This window comes from Stegodyphus dumicola, chromosome 5 (genome assembly GCF_044657685.1).
Source record: "Stegodyphus dumicola isolate Sdum_Otavi_A_Nest chromosome 5, ASM4465768v1".
NCBI lineage: Eukaryota > Metazoa > Arthropoda > Arachnida > Araneae > Eresidae > Stegodyphus > Stegodyphus dumicola.
The window spans coordinates 138,446,608-138,467,295 of NC_140772.1; the positions used below are offsets into that span (position 1 = coordinate 138,446,608).

Consider the following 20,688-nt stretch of genomic DNA (forward strand, 5'->3'; position numbering starts at 1 on the left):
ATCTAAAAGTTCATGGGCCAGTCCACTCCACATGGTCCCTAAGAAAAACGGCGACTGGCGTCCTTGTGGGGATTATCGACGTCTTAATTCAGTTACTTTGCCAGATAGATATCCGGTTCCTCATATTCAGGACTGCATGCAAGTCTTGGAAGGCAAAAATATTTTTTCTACGTTAGATTTGACTCGTGCTTACCACCAGATCCCTGTCAATCCACCTGATATACCAAAAACTGCTGTAATAACACCTTTTGGATTATTCGAATTTCCTGTCATGACTTTCGGGTTATGTAACGCTGTGCAAATGTTTCAGCACTTTATTAATGAAGTCCTTCGAGATTTAGATTTTTGTGTCCCATATTTCGATGACATTCTGGTAGCCTCGACAACTGAAAACCAGCACCTTGAACACCTTTGCACCGCTAATTTTCGCTTTTTGACAAAAGCCTGACAAGGCTTCTCCCAGGCAAATGCGTCATCTTGATTACATAGCGCAGTTTACAACTGATTTTAGGCATGTAGAAGGCCCTCAAAATACAGTTGCTGATGCTCTGTCCAGAATTGAAGAGGTTCAGTTGCCATCAACAACAGATTTCTCCGCCATTGCTGAATGTCAGAAACAGGACCCGGAATTGCAACATCTTTTGTCTGACAAGTCTTCTCATGGACTTAATTTAGTACCTATGCAGTTAGAACCAGATCTTTCACTGTACTGCGATGTGCAAGGTAATGTGGTGTGGTCATACATTCCATTGAAATTCCGGCATGGTATTTTCAGCGGCGTCCATAATTTATCCCATCCTGGCATCCGTGCTTCTCGCACGTTAATTTAACAGCGTTTTGTATGGCCTGGTATGCAGAAGGACATCGCTGCATGGGCGAGGTCATATACAGACTGTCAAAAATAAAAAATTCACAGGCACACTCGAACTCCATGTCAACGCTTTGAGTTACCATCTGTTCGCTTTAGCCACGTACATATCGATTTGGTTGGACCCTTACCCCCATCACTAGGTTATACATATCTTCTTACTTGTGTCGACAGATACACACGTTGGCCAGAGGCTATCCTTATTGTAGATATGTCAGCCGACACTGTGGCAAAAACCTTTTTTTCTGTATCAATTTCACGGTTTGGGGTACCCGAGTACGTTACCACGGACCAAGGATGGCAGTTCGAATCTCAATTATTTACTGCATTAACAAAATTCTTGGGAACTAAAAAGATCTGTACATCACCGTACCACCCGAATTCCAATGGACTTGTTGAGAGGTTCCATCGCTCTCTTAAACAGGCCATTAGATGCCATACTGCTATTCACTGGGTTGATGTCCTTCCTACTGTGTTGTTAGGACTCAGAACGGCTATCAAAGAGGACCTGGGTTCTTCAAGTGCTGAAATGGTTTATGGTACCAATTTACGTTTACTGGGAGATTTTATAAATCCCGCAAAAAACTCACCCAATATCCAGCCCCATGCATTCCTCAAACAATTGCGTGAAACCATGGCTGCATTATACCCTAAGCCCACAAGCATACATTCTTCAAGACCTGTGTTTGTTCCTAAAGAACTCGCTATATCCTCACATGTGTTCTTACGGTGTGATGCATCAAAAAAGTCCTTGGAGCCTACCTATACAGGCCCACACCTAGTTCTAAGTCGCACATCCAAGAACTATCGGATACTAATCGGCGACAAAGAGACAGTGGTGAGCCTTGATCGTCTCAAACCAGCCTTTATCTTAGCACCACAAACTGTCGAGACTGGTACATCAGTCCCATATCCTTCGAAGGCACCTTCATCTATTGGGTCTACACCAACATCTGCTACTACGTCAGTTCCTGTGCTTAAATCCCAGAAAACAAGTGCTCCTCAGTATACACGTTCCGGACGTAGAGTCCGATTTAATCCTCGGTACCTTTAATTCATTGCCACTGGAGGGGGAGTAGTGTGGCGACTCTGTAAACATGTGTTGTACTCGCCCCATGCGCGCCGTTATCACTAACTGTAACCGAAGGTGATTTTAGCGACACACAGTCACGTCATGTCGTCGGTGTGGTTGGTCGCTCGCTTTCCTCCAACATGATTGTCTGTCGAATCTAGTAATTAAGTTTTAATATTGTGATGTGATTAAATGTTTTTGTTATAAAAAAATTGGGTCTTATGGCATGTTATGAATTCATCCTTAAAAGCACTGGCAAATTCCAATACGCATAGTTTGTTGTTGGACACAGCCGCAACCACGTGCAACATTAGTTTCAGTTGATTGACTTTACAGTTCTAGGTCTATTACATGTTTACTAGCTTTATGTAAATCTTAAGTATTAGCTTTAAATTTAAATGGATTTAATTAAATAGTTTTACCCTTTATTTTCTAGGAAATGATCATAAAATAAGAAATTATTAATTAAATTTATATACTATATACCTACAGATATCTAATTCTTTTATTTATATCTAATATTTCATAGTGATCATCCAATTCCTTTAAAGAACTTTCATAGTTTTTTAATTAAAATTCTTAGGAGATTAATACTGAGGGATGTTTTTTGTTTCATAGGTACAGAGAAAGTAAAAGTTAGTCCTAGAAGGAAATATCAGCAAGAATTTACTGAACGAACTCCTGATTATGAACTGAAAGGAAGTGAAATACCTGAACTTGATTACAACAGAGAAACAAATCCTGTGCCTCTAGTAGAGGGAGATCCACTTGATTTGTACAGAATAGTATCGGAGATGGACAGGTGATACATTTTATTTTATTTTATTTATATTTATTTATTTATTTTTCTGTCTTGCATTTTACTAACTAACCAGCATCAGTCACAGTTAAAATTGCAAAAAGAATATACTAATTTCATAAAGTATCTAAAAAATACTGAAAAGTTTGTTAATCACTATAAAGAGCTACAGATTGCTTAAAAATATGATAGAGCTTCAATTATTAATTGCTAAAATATGTAGAAATGTTTGTTTAAAAGTGCTTTCATCTGAAAGCTACTGAAATCTGATGCTTTTCCTTAATACTACTACTACCCTGGCTTACTTTTCCCCGCTAGTTTGGCACAATCTCAGATTTCACTTATTAATAAATATATGACTTCAACATTCCTCTTAAAAAATTTATGATTTAGTACAAAGCAGTGCAAGAGTTTTAAAAACTTTGATAACTAATTAACAAATCAAATTATTTAATTTTATTATTAAACTATTTTTAAAATATGTTCACAAATATGAAATGTGGATGCCAAAGGGTTTATTGTGAATGAAATTTACATAACAATTTTCACATACAGTTATTCAATGTGTAGTATTATTATATTATGCTTTCATGTTTAGAAAGTCAAAAATTTTTAAACGGAGTAAAATTTTGAATGCAACTACTTTCAAAACAGCTTCTTATTTTTTATTTTATTCTGTTATATATATAATTTAATGTTGTATTTCTAATAAGTCATTTTCATGTGATTATTTACCCAAATTTTATGATTTGACAAAATGCTACTTTTTTGTCTCAGTAAATCTTAAATTTTCTTAGTTATATTTCAACAACTATATAAAGCACAGCCAAATTCCAAATATTTAAAGTATTGTCACAAGAAACAATTATTTTTATCACAATTTTTTTTTTAAAACTAGTCATTCAATCATGTTCAAAACATGTAAGATTTAATGAAAAAGAGTAAAAGTTGTGCTAATGGCTATTGAATTTTTTAGCACTCACTTTTGGTGATAAATTAGCCAGTACCATTAATAAAACAAATTACCAAAATTATTGTAAGCAGTAATCCTATTAAGCGTAAGCTTCTACAACATAGCAAACCTGATATAGAAGCATTCACACTATGGGTTAAATATCACAATTGTCATCATAAGTCATCAATGTTTGACTCCATGCTTAGAGTTATCAGCCAAAGAAGTGAAATCACAGTAGCATTTAACTTGATCATAAAAACAAGCTTAAATTTCTAAAAAAGACAAACACTGCTGATATAAGCAGGTTTAATTTGTTTAAAAGATTAATGCTTAATTTTTTCTGAGAGCAGTTTAGATTCTTTTCACTTGTAATTCATAATATATCTGCACGCTATGCAATGAGTCATGTAATGTAGAAACAATATTAGTGTAAATTAAACCTGGTCCTTATATATTGCTCCAATATTCATTGCTGAATATTGATCTTATTTATTGGTCTGAGCTCTCTTGTGAGAGTTTCATATTCTTGCATGGAGCTAGACTGCTGTATCTCAAAAGAGACAAAAGGATTATAATCTTATTCTTGATAGCAGTTAAGCTGAATTATTTAGAAAATAATTCAAAAGTTGAATGGATTTTAGTTGACTCAGATATTTATGTATTGATTCTTACTGAGCTGTATGAGTTCTTTAACAGAAAAAAATTTTTTTTTTCATTTTTCTTTAAATGTTTTTATCAGAATTTATGTCCATTTATCAGAAAAGATTTCAGTTTCATCAATATAACAATGTACTTTATTTCTCCAATCTTTCTAAAGTGCAGAAGAAGAAAATGCTATTACAATTGATTGTTGCTTTTAAATATTTTTCCACCACTTAAATTTTCATATTTGTCTAATGTTCCTTTTTAATTGGTGATTTGACCCAAACAGCTATTAATAATATTGAATTTTATCCTTTTACCTGTTGTTTGAAACTTGCCTATAGTTATTTGGTGGCTTCTTTTTAAAAACCTTGTTTCACTTTCTTTGTATTTTGATTTTTCTTGGTTATTACAGCTACTGATAGACTTCTAGCGATTTCACCTCTTGCCAAACAAATTTCTCTCTCATCTGATAAAATTTGATGCTTAGTATCTGTTAGAATTCCACTGTCTTTGAGCTTATTTTCTTATGCATATAAAGTTTTTTGTATTTAAGTGTCATTACTAATTTATTCCTGAAAAGGTCTTCAGAAACAAGTCTTTTTGTCGAGTTTTAATATAAAATTCTGGAAGAGATATGTGAAGATACGTTTTTTATTATTCAGAGCTGCATAACTTTCTTCATCTTTTAGTGGTCATTTTCATGCTTATTTCAGTTTTGACACGTTAGGACATCCATGATATGGTGATGTTGCTGAAAAAATGCAACTGTATCTGAAATACAGGCCTTTTCTCTCTAGGCATCAAATATGTGCTCATAATCAAATCGGCTTAAGTTAAAACTTTTCTTCACGACTGATAAACGTTTATGTATAATGTAAAAGATAACATTGGTTTACAAAAGGTAATTATCTTATCACTTCAAATATCAGAAACTGTTCCTAATGATAATGATTTACAAAAGATAACTTTGCTATCAGAAATTGTTCTTAATGCTAACTTTAAATAACATTAATATATTTATTTTATGCACATAATTTTTTTAATATGTTATGTTATGAAAAACTTATGCACTTTTAATTACAGTTTATTAAAATTTACAATGTTTAACTTTTTCAGTAGCTTTTTTTAAAAAAATTCATCAATTTTTGCAACACATGTAGCAATTTTTATTGTCAGAAAGTTTTTATGTCAGCTTTTGATCACTGATTATCTAAATATGCCATTTCATACTTTTGAAAAATAATCAGTCACTTTGTATTAAAGGTAAATTTTAAAGATACTTAATCTCTTGGTATTAAAGGTTGTTTAAATTTAAAAGCTATTTTGGAGATTCAGATTTCATGTAATTTAAATAATCACTGTTATGAAATCTAGTGTATGAGTCAAAAAATAGATTTTATTTTATTTATTTATTTATTTTTTATTTTTTTTTTTAATTTTTAGAGGGAGGTATTCAGTTGTGCTAAACGTATGGGTTAAAGAATCTAACACATCCAGTATAGCTAAAGTTATTCAGAAGACAGACGCCATTGATGGAAAAGATGAATATGAAATTCTCAAATCATTATGCCACGAAAGGATTGTAACCCTGTTGTCTGCCAGTTACCATGCAGATAAAACTGTTTTAATTATGGAAAAACTATCTGGAGTTGATGTGATGACCTACCTTGCATTGCGTCATGATTATAATGAAGAGCTTGTTATCACTATAATTAAACAGGTATATTGAATCCTTTATTTTGTAGGCTTTTTTCGAAATTTTTTATTCACACATTTAAATTTTAAGACAATGAATGCATTTTTAATAATGAACAGAATTATGTGAAGAACCTAGCCATCATAAAGGCTATTTTGCTACTGTTAATATTTTTACATGAATATATGTAGTGCTTCAAAATGAATCAAAGCACTGCTTTTGGAAGCATCAAATCTGTCATGTTTGTATGTAAGTTATTTTGTAACAAGCTGTATATGGCTCAGTAATCATATTTTTATGACTTATACAATACTTTTAAGTACCAACTTACTTTCTCCTAATATTTATTTCATTTTCCTAAGTAAAAGAAAGCTCTAAGGTAAAAGTGGCACTTTCCTAAGTAAAAGAAACCTCTGCTGTGGAGGTAAAAGTGCAATAGTAAAAGGATAAGGAAGTTCTGGTTCAGAAATTCAGGACAGTAGAATTCAGCCTCGACATCCATACTAAACAGGCTTTAACGCTAGGTTTTGAAATTATGCCAAACCAGAATCTGCTTATGAGCATCTGGAAGTTTTCGGGTAGGTTAAACACATAAAAATCTGCCAGTTCCATTACACTGTCAACAGGTAACCTATGAAGTCATTCCTGCTCATATGATCCAGCATATAAACATTTGACAATAATTAATTATCAGAACATCAGTTTCACCAAATTACAACTGACACCAGTAAAGTCAGATTTTCTGCAACATCTGGAAATGCAGTTGGTTTGCATTTAGCTACCATCTGCAATTTAAATGAGATCATGTAAGCATAAAACTATACTATGTATGTGGTACTTCTCTGAAGTGTTCATTCAGTGGGAGTTTGTTACAGGTGGCAATGAGTCTAATTCAGACTGGAGTAAAATTTTATTGTTTCAAGAAAATATTGATGTTATAGTAAGAAAATCACCTAAAATATTAAAGTTTAATAAATTTAAAATGTCATCAAAGTAAATTTCTTTATTACTTTTAATAGCAAAATAATGGTTATCCTTAACAGAAGGCTATTATTTTTACACAGAGAGCATATCTAGTCCAAGATCAACTTCATAACATTACTTGAAAGAAGTGAACAACTGTCATGTTACCATCAAATAAAATGTTAAAGAACTTCACCAATCATAAACAATCAATTTGTCAATCATAAACTTTAAAAGTGTTACATTACAGGATTCTAGAGTGCTTTTTCATGAAAAGCCATTAATGTTTTCTAACAAATGCTGCTGCAGTGGATTTCAGTTTTCTATTTATCCAATGAAATAATTTTTAGTTGATAACAATAAAAGAGTGATTTTGTTGAAAAATAAAATTTTGTCATGTTGCCACCTTGTTCTCTTGTTTTATTAATAATTTTGAAATCATTCTTATTACCAGTATTATGAAATCAAACAGTAAATTAAATTATTGATCAAGTTAAGGTTATAATAATATGTAGCACTTTACAAGTGAGTTAGAAAAATGCACTCATCAAAAGTGAAATCCCAACACCATGAAATAATGCATGTAGCGGGGTGAAAATAACAGGATCGGTAGATGTCAAAGACGTGCAATAAATTCTCATATGCATCTAATCACATGATACTTAGTTTTTGACTATAAAAGCCAGTGGCTGGCTCGCTGTATATATACTGTTTATTAATGACAGATTGTGGTAATGGAATTGTTAAAGAAGAGTAGAAAATGCCTGGGAGACATCAGTGAGCTGAATACCAGTAGTTATCATCTGAGGAACGAGAACATTTCCTAGAACTGCATGAGCTTGATTTGTCGATGTGTGCAGTTGCTAGTCATGTTAGACGAGACGTTAGTACAATTGAGCGATATGCGGCATGATGCTTGCAGAACCATCTGAGAACATCGCAAAGAAGCAGTATATCATCCAGGTGCATGTCAGATCGCACTGATAGGTAAATTCAGCCAATGTTTCGTGAGGACCCATTCACCATGGCAAGTCGTATTCATATCTACCTACCATTATTAGAAGAGCATATGTCTCCTGCCAAATCATCCATAGCAGGTTGCATGAGGCAGGGATGCATGCATGGCAACTGGTCACTGGCATCCCTGTAATCACTCGACACAGGGTTGCCCGTCTGGCTTGGTGACGACGTTATCTTCAATGGAGGAATGAATGTCATTGGTTATCAGTAAAGGGCACAGCCCAACCTGCCTAACCAAACAAGTTAGTCACATGGTCATGACAGGCCATCATGTGGAATGTCATTGGGTATTGTTTTTAGACGAATCCCGATTTTGTTTATGGAAGAATGACAGTCATGACATGCCCAGCCCATATTATTGATTGTCACACTGGTCTCACACCGGGCTTCATGATTTGGTATGGCATCATGTTTGGACAGCAGACCAACCCTTATGCACATTATTAGCAGTTTAATATTGGGCCGATACATAACACAAATTGCTACGCCTGTGATTTGGCCACTTTGGCACATTATTCCGGCAGGACAATGCCCGACCTCATGTCGCACATCACATTCTGAATGGAATTGATATCCTTTCCTGGCCGGGAGCCTCAGTCAATTTCTTCCCCATAGAGCATATGTGGACTGCCATCGGACATGTGGTGCACAGGACACGTAGAGGAACTGAGAGCTGCAGTAGACTCGGCTTAGCAAGGAATATCTGAAGATACCATTAATAGCCTCATAGACAGTATACCTGGCCATTTAGAGGCCTGTATAGCTGCTTATGGTGGCCACTTTAGATATTGAATAAACAGTTTAATTTTTCATGTCTTTGTTTCTTTAATCATCTGTGTCTTGCCTCTACCAATCGTATTATTTTCACATCGCTATGTGCATTCTTTTATGGTGTTGCTGTTTCACTTTTAACGAGTGTATATAAACATAATGAAAATGTAGCTATTGTAATTCCTTTGCCATGTGTAACATGAATATGAGCCAGTTTTCCTTAAAAAGAAATCCCTTCCTTTAGGTATAAAACCCTTGTGTGCTTTGCCATATTCAAATAGCCTAACCTAACCTTAATTCCTCTATTTCATTATTTGATATTTTAAAGTTTAGTAAAAAAGGCTAAAATGCATTTCATATCTATATATTATGGTGAAAAGATTTTTTAATAATAGAATAAACTGAAAATATGAATTTTAATCTAGAATATTATTTAAAAATAATAAAATTCTCTAGATGTGTAAGTTATTGTTTCCTGTGAATTACTCAAGAATTAAATATTTTCAGGTTCTTGAAGCAATACAGTATTTACATTTTAGAAGTATCTACTATATAGAGTTACAGCCTGATAATGTTGTGATGGTGAATTTAAGAGATTCTGATATAAAGCTTGTAGACTTTGGATCTGCACGTTTTGTTTCTAAAACTGGTGGAAAAGTACATGTTCAAGGAATTCCTGAATATTTAGGTAAGATAATATTAAAAATTGTACTAGCATGACAATATATAACATTTTTAAGTACCTTTATATTATTTATAAATTATTGTATTTAATTTTAATATGTGTTGTATGTAAAAGTGATTTTCCAGAAAAAGCTACTCTCAAATTTTCAGCAAACTATGCAGCTATCGTATACAGTACAAAGTCCATAATCCGGACTCGTAGGGACTTCGGCAATTCCGAATTAGGGGGTTTTCCGGATTATAGATCATCAATTTAAATTTGGTAAGATGGCATCCAGAAATTATACAATTAAAAATATAAAATCGTAATTTATGAAATAAAGAACAATTATGATCTAAAAAGTATCAAAATTTACGAAAAAAAGCTTAATATTTATTTGTTTACTTTATTAAACATTTCTTTCAATGTAAGTTGTTTACGATGCTTCCACAAAAAATTCAGAAAGTTCCTTTTTCTTGTGTCATATATAGTGGACTTTCCAATGCCATACTTTTCGCATAATTTTGAGACGGATAGGCCTTTATCCATTTTTTGCAGCAATTCCACTTTTTGTTTAATGGGCATCGAAACATGCTTTTGCTTTGTAGGTCCGTTGGCAGCTACAGAATTGGAAACTCTTTTTGACATAATTGAAAGTTCAAACTTAATTTTTATAAAATTGTTCTAACAGTTTGCAAAAAATAATAAGCCGGATCCAATTAGAAGATTAAGAAACAGCGCAATCTGCAGCATTAACTGAAATGCCTTAGATAATTTTAGTTTAGCTTATACTGTCCATTATACATTAAACGCGCATGTGTAAACGCATTATGCATTTACGCATGCGCATAAAGTTTGTAGCTGTGAGGTCTAGATTATAGATCATTCTGGATTACAGACTTCGTACTGTACATGAAAACTGATTACTTTTGTTTAAGATATCAGTAAATTCCAGGCTTAAAAATTTTTTAATCTGAATTTTATTTTTACATTCATTAATTATAAACTTTAACAGAAGTTAAATATGACAAATGTTATGTGAAATTTCCAGATAGTTAAATGACAGTTGCCAAAAATTCTAAATAAATGGCTTCTTATGAAGAAAGTATTTTGAGAACCGATTTTGTGCTAATTCTGTATAATTATAGGAAACCTTGAAACAGAGCTTTTGCAAAAGTTGAACTTGCATATGTTTAAAATGAGTAAGGGAATCAAGTCTCAGATTAATTATATACTATATTTATTATATACCAAATTAATTATATACCAAAATTTTTTATGGTCGCTGAGGTTTTTGTGTTAAATATTTGTGTTTAGATTTAATAGTATATAATAATTATATTAGTAGAAAAATACAGTAAATTGCAACAAAGTAAAGGAAAATTTACTTTTCAAGTAAAACTTAATAATAATTCAATAATAATGTATAAAAAAATATACTCCCTATGTCCCATAATAAAAGTAGCAATTGATGAATTAAATTTGTCCCATTATAATAGTAGCAAAAGAAAATAAATATAGAATGCAGCATTTATGATCAAAACATTAGATTAATAAATTTACATAAATAATAAATTAACATAAATAATAAATTTAAAATATTACTCCTAATTTTTTCTGGATTTTTCAATAATTCTGTTACTGCATTTTAAACTTGCAGGTGGGATTCCTTAGCAGCAAAGCTTTACTTTCTCTATATGCATGAGCTTAAAATTACTGGAGTCATTGTTCTTCATTGCTTCAAGCATAACTTGTTGAAGTAACATATATGTATTACCAGTATTTCGGGAGAATTAGTATCAATGGTTATATTTATGACTTCTCTGGGGTGCTTTTTCTGCTAAAACAAATATGTCTAAGTTTTTTTCATAATCTTTGCATTTACATCCACAGTTTTGTTTTTTTCCCAAAGAAACCATGTTAGTTTAAGATTCACCTTGACAATTATTTTCGGAAGCAAGTCTCCAAATTCTCGATAGGTCATTCTGTTGCACTTAAACTGTTTTGCAGCTAACATAACTGCACCTTTCTGCAACTTTTTTGTTCTCTTTTGATGTATCAAGAACTATACAATCATTTGTATGTTATATTATCATCAATTATGTATATCAAGATCTAGACAATCGTAACTTGATCTTTCCTTGAAAACTCTCTTTTTTCATCTTACTTTTACAATCGGCAGATATTCAACTGAAATAAAACATTGATTTCAATCAATGAATGAAATTAGAAAAATAGTTATAATTCATAATAATTATGTTAACCTAAAAATTGAAAGATGTGTCAAAACAAATGACAGATGTCATGAAACATTGATTTTGATTGACGGCTTCACAATTTGGCACTGCAACATAACTTACAGCTGCATTCACCAATAATTCCCATTTATATATTCACTTGCTACTATAAGACAAAGGGAGTATATTAAAAGTTGCCAGTTTCAAGAAATTACTTCACAACTCTACTGAAATGTATGCACTTTGTCATCAAGTCACAACAGGCTTCAACAAAGAAGATACAGTTCAAGCAGAAGTTACTTAGAAAACTTTCGGCTTTTGCAAATATATGCTGTTAAAGCAACTTATATCTGTGAAATTCAAGTGGAACTGAAGTTCTGAAAGTTCTTGCCTCATTTAAAACAAAAAAACTCTTTTAGTTTATTGGTTGGGAACATGGAAAATGGTTATGTAGCACAACACAAGTTAGCCCACCAAAAGGAGAAAAATGGATATAAGTGATATAATAAAATATTTCGATGGTAGTTTACTTAAATTTAACAAAGAATATGAGAAGGCATATCAGCCTATGACACATGATAAAAGCCCAAGATGGATATTAGGTGATAAATTGATAATGCTATTTTCTGTGTCATATCAGTTGGGTATATCTGGCATTTCATTAGCTCATCAGGAACTTGACTGCAAGTCAGGGCATTGCTCATAGTAGATACTGTACAGGACTTGAATCTCGCACTCTGCTGGATTCCTGGTCATGTTCCTGTCTTCAACAGTTACAGCTACAGCAACGTCAGCATATGTGCATCATAATGCTGTGCTATGATGCAAAGAACCATGGCTACAGCCATATCACGATAGGTTACAAGAATGTTAAAGCTATAAAGACAATATACAGCTCTGGCTTCTAGATGGGGTAACACAGCATTGCACATTTTATCCTTTTCAGCACTGCAGAGATGCAATGGGGAATGCAAATTTCCCAACATAGTTAAAAATGAAAATGTTTAGATCATTAAAATCATGAACTTAACCATATGAAACAAATGGAAAATTTCTCTAGAGAATCGTATGCAGAGTTATACGTTTCCTTATGTACTGCACATACCCATTCCATCTGGGAGGCAAATCTTTACTTGGAAACATTAAATAACAGAAAAGTTATTAATGCAAGTAATGTTGCACTTTGCCATTAACTGTCAAATCTTTATGCATATTTTTAATTTCCAACTACAAATTTGAATTCCTTTTAAGCAAAACTTTGTAGCAACCTCATGCTAAAAACATAATAATTTTAAACAGTTATTTTTGCATTCTAATTCCACATATTAAATTTTATTACAAATAAAATATTAACACGTTCCAATAACAATAGCTTAAAATGAAATTGATTATTATTGAACTAATTTTCTATCGCAATCTGAGTAAAACCTTATTTAAAAGTCTATTTTTATATATAATATTTATTTAAAAATAGTACACATAAAAGCAATACTATATCTAGTATTTTAACTTTTCAACATAAAATATCTTTTTGTTTATAGCACCAGAAGTTCTAAAAAATGAAGAAATATCATCATTAACTGATGTTTGGTGTGTAGGTGTTCTCACATACATTTTGTAAGTATCACCTTCCTGTATCATTTAAAATTCATAATTTACTGAACTGAAATTATCTCTATGTAAGTTTTTTTTAGAGAAATATGAGTTATATTTAACTGCAGGAAAAAAATACCATCTGCAAATTGAAAATAAGGGAAACAGGTTTTATGAAGAAGATACCGTAAAATTGTGATACTTTTTATGTCTTGTAATAGACTGTTTAAATTATTGAGAATATTTAATCATTAAAAAAAAAAGAAAAGAAAACATACTGGTCTTTAGTGTAATAGAAAAAAATTATAAAATGACAGTTAATGTTTGAATTTTTGACAATTGAAAAGCAAACCATCAAGTGTTATATAAATCAAAATATTATATTTCCTACTATCAAATGCTCATTTCCCATACAAAATTCATCTCAAATGAATGCATCATTCAATGTAATAAATTCTTTTTGGACTTAAGCATGTTTTTAAAATCAAAAATGCATAATGAAATAAAAAAAAATTATAAGCACACCGAGGAAAAAATTAATTAATAATATTAGAAATGAAAATAGCATTGCATATTTTAATGTCTCCTATGCAATGCAACTTTTTTAAAACCTATTTTATTTTACTAGGTTAAGTGGAGTTTCACCTTTCCTAGGAAAAGATGAAGAAGAAACAAAAGAAAATGTTACATTTGTACGATACCATTTTGAACACTTGCATTCAAATGTAACATCAGAAGTGACACGTTTTCTATTGAATATTTTTAAGCAGTGTCCAATTAAAAGATTAACAATTGATGAATGCCTAGAGCATAAATGGCTTGCACCAAGTGAATATATGATTATGAAAAGGGAAAGTGCAAGATTCTTGCCTGACAAATTAGCAGCATTTGCAAAGAAATTCCATGCAGAAAAATATGAAGCAATGAATCCTGAATTATTGACATCCCTTGGCATGTCATCATCCAAGTAAGTAATTTTAAGAATTAAAGAAAGAATTTAAGACATTTAGACAATAGTTTATTCAGTGTACTATAGAGAATAGCTGAAAAAATTTATTTTAAGAGAATTTTATTTCCTTGAAGGAGTACAAATGTTCATAACATTATTTAAGTATTGATTTCTATGTATGACACAGGAGAAAAAAGAAAGATGGAAAGATGGAAAGAAGATTTCATTAATGTACACAGTGCAAAAAAAGGGGGTACAGTTCTATATCTCCCGTTCTACTGGGCCGATTGACAAAATTTAATTTGCATTTTTCCTGTCTCGAAAGTGCGACTTAGGATATATATTAGATTTATATATAGCATTGTTCTAATATAGATATTTTGACAGAAAATCAGACTTTTTCTGAAACGACATGGCAGTTATTTTTCTATGTTTCGATTCTATAACTCAAATTATTCCTAAATATTAAATTTTGTAAAATTTGGTACGAAATTTACGGAGAAATTCAAAACTTTATCGTGGCGCAATTTTTTCAGTTGTGCCAAGAATAATTCACTTGCCAAACTTCTTAATTTATAGCAACCTATATTCCTTTCCTTTTTTTCATCGTAAATGAGCAGAAAAAGTCATTGTTCATTATTTAAAACAATTTTAACAAAGTGCATAAACCACATTCAGCGTTATTATCGCTTAAAACAAATATGCCAAATTTCAAAACGCGCCAATATGTAAATTCACGTATATCTTCGGAAATTTTGAATAAATAATTATAATTTTTTGCGGGTATGCTTATACATGTACTTTAAGATGATGCTAAATATTTTATAGGTTATTATTCAAAATTTGTTTCGAAAAATTTATAAAAATTATTTAAAAATACAAATTTTAAAAATAAATCATAAAAAATGGGCAAATTTTATTTTGAATGAATCTTAATTTTGAAATAAGAAAAGAAGATTCAAATAAGTTTAATAAAAAAAGAGATATTAATAAATATATATCAAAGTCAATTTATTTTTTAAAAAACTACTCATACGATTTTTACAAAAGTTGGCAGTTTGGCATAATTTGAGTTGTAGAATTGAAATGCAGAAAAAAAAATGGCATTTCATTTCAGAAAAAGTTCAGTTTTTCATCAAAATACTTATATACTTCAGTCCCAACATCTGCATCCATTGAGAACATGATGGTGAATGGCAATACTATGGATACTCTGACTGTTCTTTTACAATACAGCTTACATACAGCAAGACTTGAAAGCTTACATACAGCAAGAAAAAAAATTTTGTCAATACAGACGGTATGTACACATTTTAGAACAATTTTGGGGCTATTTAATTCATGTTTAAGATATAAATAGTATATTTTTAAATGTTCGATCTGATAGCCTTTTTTCTAGACTTAAGTCTGCATCGTGATTTCCATGATACAAGGGCATTTGGTAAAAATTCCAAGGGATATTGATTTCTATTCCTCTTCCAATACTTTCCAGAGTCCATCAGTTGTGGTGGTTTTGCACTCTGAAAGAGCTCATTAGACCAAAGGCCTGGTAGTCCATAGATGAAATGTCATGGGACTGTGTTGAAAAGGCATATTTGTTATACCTGTATCAGTCTTCATTTTTTCAAGGAATGCAGTGGTACATTTTGAAATACGACTTGTTGCTATGTCTTAATGAAGTTTCAGTCTTCGAAAGTTCTGAGAATACTGGATATAAAATTTTCTCTTGATACAGTCAAAAGTCGTTAATCCGGACTCGTCGGGACTTCGGTGATACCGGATTATCGATTTTTCCGGATTATAGATCACCAGTTTAAATCTCGTAAGATGGCATGCAGAAATTCTAAAATTAAAAATATGAAACCGTAATTTATGAAATAAAGAACAATTATGATCTAAAGGGTATCAAAATTTACAAAAAAAAAAAAAAAAAAGCTTAATATTTATTTGTTTACTTTATTATTAAGCATTTCTTTCAATATAAGTTGTTTAAGTTGCTTCGTTTTATGTAATAATACTTTCTCTTTAATTCTATAAACAGACATAATTTCTTGTTCAGTTACAAAGTTCGCTGTTCAAGCCCCGTAATTGCTGTGCCGAGAATACCGACTAACTTGTCAATTGAAATTTTTTCGTTTTCACTAACTTCTCTGTCAGCTTCTTCATGTCTTTATCCATTTTTTGCAGCAATGCCACTTTTTGTTTGATGGACATCGAAACATACTTTCGTTTTGTAGATCCATTGGGAGCTCCAGCATCGGAAATTCTATTTGACATAATCGAAAGTTCAAGTTTACTTTTATAAAATTGCTCTAACAGTCTGCAAAAAATAATAAGCCTGATCCAATTTGAAGATTAAGGAACAACGCAAACATCAACATTAACTGAAATAGATAATTAGATAATTTTAGCTTATACCGTCCGTTACACATAAAACACGCGCGCGAAAATGTATTCTGCGCTTGCACACAAGCATATGCACAGCCGTAAAGGTCTTACGCATTTTAATTACATTTAGTTCTAATCACAAGGTAAATTTAATTAAAATGTATATTCAAATTTAAAAAAAAAATGACTAAATATGTGCTTATTTTTAGCCCAAAGGCTATTAGCCCAGCAGGGCTATTAATTTCATTTTGGCATGTCGCGTTGATTCACTTTTCAAACTGTTGTCACCAAATATTACAGTCCTGTCTTATATTTAAAGAAATTAAATAATGAAGAATCTGCATAAATGTATGTATTTTTATCGCACTGTGATAAAACAACGGTACCTACAGCCATCAAATTTCGAGTAACGTAATCTTCTACCGAATATGGTCATCTGGAAGCCCGAATTTCGACTTTGTTATGTCACATAACAAAATATTTATGCGTCTTTTTAATTTGAAGGCTTCCCAGACATTTTAGCTTAATTTATATCAATTTTCTTCTCTTTAAACATCTTTCATAACAATTAAAAATCTGTTTCAATTACACAAACCAATGTTCCCACCAGTTCCTGTGTGTTTTATCTCCTAATCTGCCAGTTTCTTAACAGTGTACAAAGCGAGATTTTACTTGATCTGGTAAAAGTTAAATAGTCCAAAACCTCTTATAGACATGAAAGCAAATTATCGTTGTGCCTGAAAGTAACTACATAGTCACCTAATAAACCTTTTATTTAAAAAGAATTTAGAATATACATGTTTACAAAATCAACTTGTGGTGATGCAATTAAACAGGAACAGTCGAATTCAAACTAAAAATGAAGACTAGTAGTCAAAGACTACACAATTTAATTTTAATCTAAGCTGGCTCAGTAACTCTATCATCATAACAAATTCAAATGTTAGCGGCAATTATGCAAATATGAATAATTACAAATTATCAGAGCTGGCAGAAACTAATGCAACATCCAAGTGGAAGGCAAAAACACTTTGTCTTTCAGTCTCAAAATCTCAGTTTTAAAACTATCTGATTTGCATTATAGTGAGGAAACGAAAAGGGGAACTTAAAGTAAAGGCTAAAATTATAAACAACTGGTTAATTTGCATAATAATAACAGTATATATCATCGAAGAATAATTTTCTTTATCTTTATGCATTTAGTTTCTTTCTTCAACTCATTTCCTCTTAGAAATTTTGGAATTATAGACTTCTGTTATTCTAAAAAAAGAATGCATTTCGAATGTAAAGAAAAAGCTGATAAATGTGAAATGATGTATAGTAAGGGCCCGTTTTAGGGCCAATGAGGCAGAATTTTTAGAATTTAGGACAGGTAGTGGGAGCAGGATTTAGGATCCCCAGAGATTGCATCAAGTGGAAAAATGCCTTGTGTCAGCCCTGTGTATTATTAATTAAGACATATAAGGTGAATCTTTTAAATTGTCAGTTTTCAATTTCTTTATTAATAGAAAAATTCTTTTTTTTTAAGTGCCTGTCCATGCGAAAAGATTAGAAACATTTTTGATATTTTCCATACTTGTGTCTAGTGAAAAGTTGAGAAAATAAAGGGAAGATAAACATGTTAAGAAAAAGACTTCTAGTATCAGAAGTACAACATTCGAAAATTATGTTTTCATTGTGCTTCCAAAAATTCCCCCAAATGTAAGAAATTCATCACAAACTTTCTGTAAAATACATCCGTTATGTGTTACTACAATGAAGACATTTTCATTTTGTCAATTTTTCCTGGAGCCTTCTAGAATTCTAAATCTAATCTTGCCTTCAAATCTTTCCAAGTTGCAATGTGTAAAATCCTAAAGAAAAATTAGCCCTACCAATTCTGCAAGAGAAAAAGGGCTAGAAATATTTTGAAAAAAAAAAAAAAAAAAATCACTGGAAAAAGTGTGAAATTAGTTTTATAGAGAAAACTGATACATATTCTGAAAATTCTGAGACAATTACATGGGAAAAATTCTTACCATGAAAAAATTAAAAGGAAGAAATTTTTAATTAATTATATAGCTATTTTGTTTTTTGCTATTAATTGTTTTGTAAACTGTGCTTTATAGCATTTATGACCTTTATTTTTCAGATTCAAAATACTATATAACAAATCGCCAAAATGGAAAGTAATGCCACTTTATAATAAGACAGCAAAAGAAAATAATAATATTTTATTTTAATGTTATTCCTTAAATGTAATTTAAATATATTACCATTATTTTAGTTAAATTTATCTGCCCCAAAAGCAGAAAGTTGTTTAAATGCTCTTCATTAGAAAAAAATGCAATAATTTTGAAATGCTTTATGTTTGACTTTCTTGCTCAGAAACTCCAGTATCCCCAGCCTTTATATTAGAAATAGAAACAAATTATAACCCATGAACCCATTCAAAAGATAATCATATTTCTCAGTGAATTGTCAAAAATATTCCTCCATAATGATAATTCACACTCAAAACAGCAGTTGTAAAAACAAGACAGAAATTTCAGATGATTAAAATTAAGGACCTTCTGCCGATTTTGGCCGAAATTAAGGACTTTTAAGAACCAAAAATTGAATCGAAAAAACCTAAGGACTTTTAAGGACTGTACGAACCCTGCTAATTCTAGGCTACATGGTTAAGCTGCTTGTTGTTACTACAAATTGCCACATTGTTATGGCTGTATTGCTAGTCTTCAAGAAAGCCCAGTACTGACTTTATTTTAGGTAGCATGCTGTTAAGTTTAATACAGTCAAAAGTCTTTAATCCGGACTCGTCGGGACTTCAACGATTCCGGATTATAGATCATCAGTTTAAATCTGGTAAGATGGCATGCAGAAGTTATAAAATTAAAAATATGAAACCATAATTTATGAAGTAAAGAGCAACTATGATCTAAGGAGTATCAAAATTAAAAAAAAAAAAAAAAAAGCCTAATATTTATTTGTTTACTTTATTAAACATTTCTTTCAAACCGCACATGCGTAAAGCATACATTATGCATAGTCGAAATTAGAAAATTGCAACCAGAAAACTATTTGATTTGTATTCATGAAATTTATATAATGATGAGGAATTTGATTTAAATCATATCAAAGACGGAGTATATCGAGATGAAATACCACATTTAGTAAAGGATTATAAGCCAAATAGAATAAAAACATCTGCCTTGAAGATAAGGATAGTGCTGATAGATCAACTTCCAGTTCATTGCGCGCCGCGAAGTTACCCCCCTCCCAATGGCACAGAGCAGCATGAAATTGATAAACAGATTTCGGAATGGTTAGAGAAACAAAGGAGCCTTTATCCATTTTCTGCAGCAATTCCACTTTTTGTTTGATGGACATCAAAACATGCTTTCCCTTTGTTGATCCTTTGGCAGCTCCAGCATCGGAAATTGTATTTGACATAATCGAAAGTTCCAACTTACTTTTATAAAAATGCTCTAACAGTCTGCAAAAAATAATAAGCCGGATCCAGTTTGAAGATTAAGAAAACGCAATCTGCAGGAATAACTGAAATAGATAATTAGATAATTTTAGCTTAGCTTATACAATCTGTTATACATTAAACGCACATGCGTACATGCATATGCATATGCGTAAAGGTATTATGCTCATGCGTCAACGCATTATGCGTTGACGCATGCGCAGAAAGTTTGTAGCTTTGAGGTCCGGATTAATAACTTTTGACTGTACATGTTTGTTTGTTGTTATATCCATAATCCTTTATAGTCACACAATAAAATATTTATTTTAATAAAAATGGCAACAATAAAAATGCAAAATGTTGTCAGTCATAAAATTTAACTAATGACGACAATTTTCATATTTACAATTTTAGTATGGTTTAATCAGTATTGTAAAACTTAAATGTTCTGCTTATTAAATTGCTTTGTAAATGATTAAACTACTTTGTTATTAAATTTATTACAGGAGACGTTGCTTAATGTGATTGCTGTTATAATGTTATTGATTTTGCCAAAATCCCACCCATTTGTGTATGAAAACATAGCATATAATTACTTAATGTGATCAAAAGTTTGA

The 20,688-nt window shown here is 31.4% G+C and overlaps 1 protein-coding gene across 4 annotated transcripts in view; it reads left to right on the forward strand.

Annotated features, from left to right (window-relative positions):
* The window catches only part of LOC118190192 (protein Obscurin-like), a 735,887-nt gene that overhangs the window by 714,233 nt on the left and 966 nt on the right, over positions 1–20,688 (forward strand). For all 4 annotated transcript variants that reach the window (XM_085817109.1, XM_085817106.1, XM_085817107.1 and 1 more), the window contains 5 exons: positions 2,559–2,742; positions 5,783–6,059; positions 9,297–9,477; positions 13,232–13,307; positions 13,912–14,250. In XM_085817109.1, the coding sequence (XP_085673235.1) occupies positions 2,559–2,742; positions 5,783–6,059; positions 9,297–9,477; positions 13,232–13,307; positions 13,912–14,250 (1,057 nt within the window). The remainder of the gene's footprint in view (positions 1–2,558; positions 2,743–5,782; positions 6,060–9,296; positions 9,478–13,231; positions 13,308–13,911; positions 14,251–20,688) is intronic.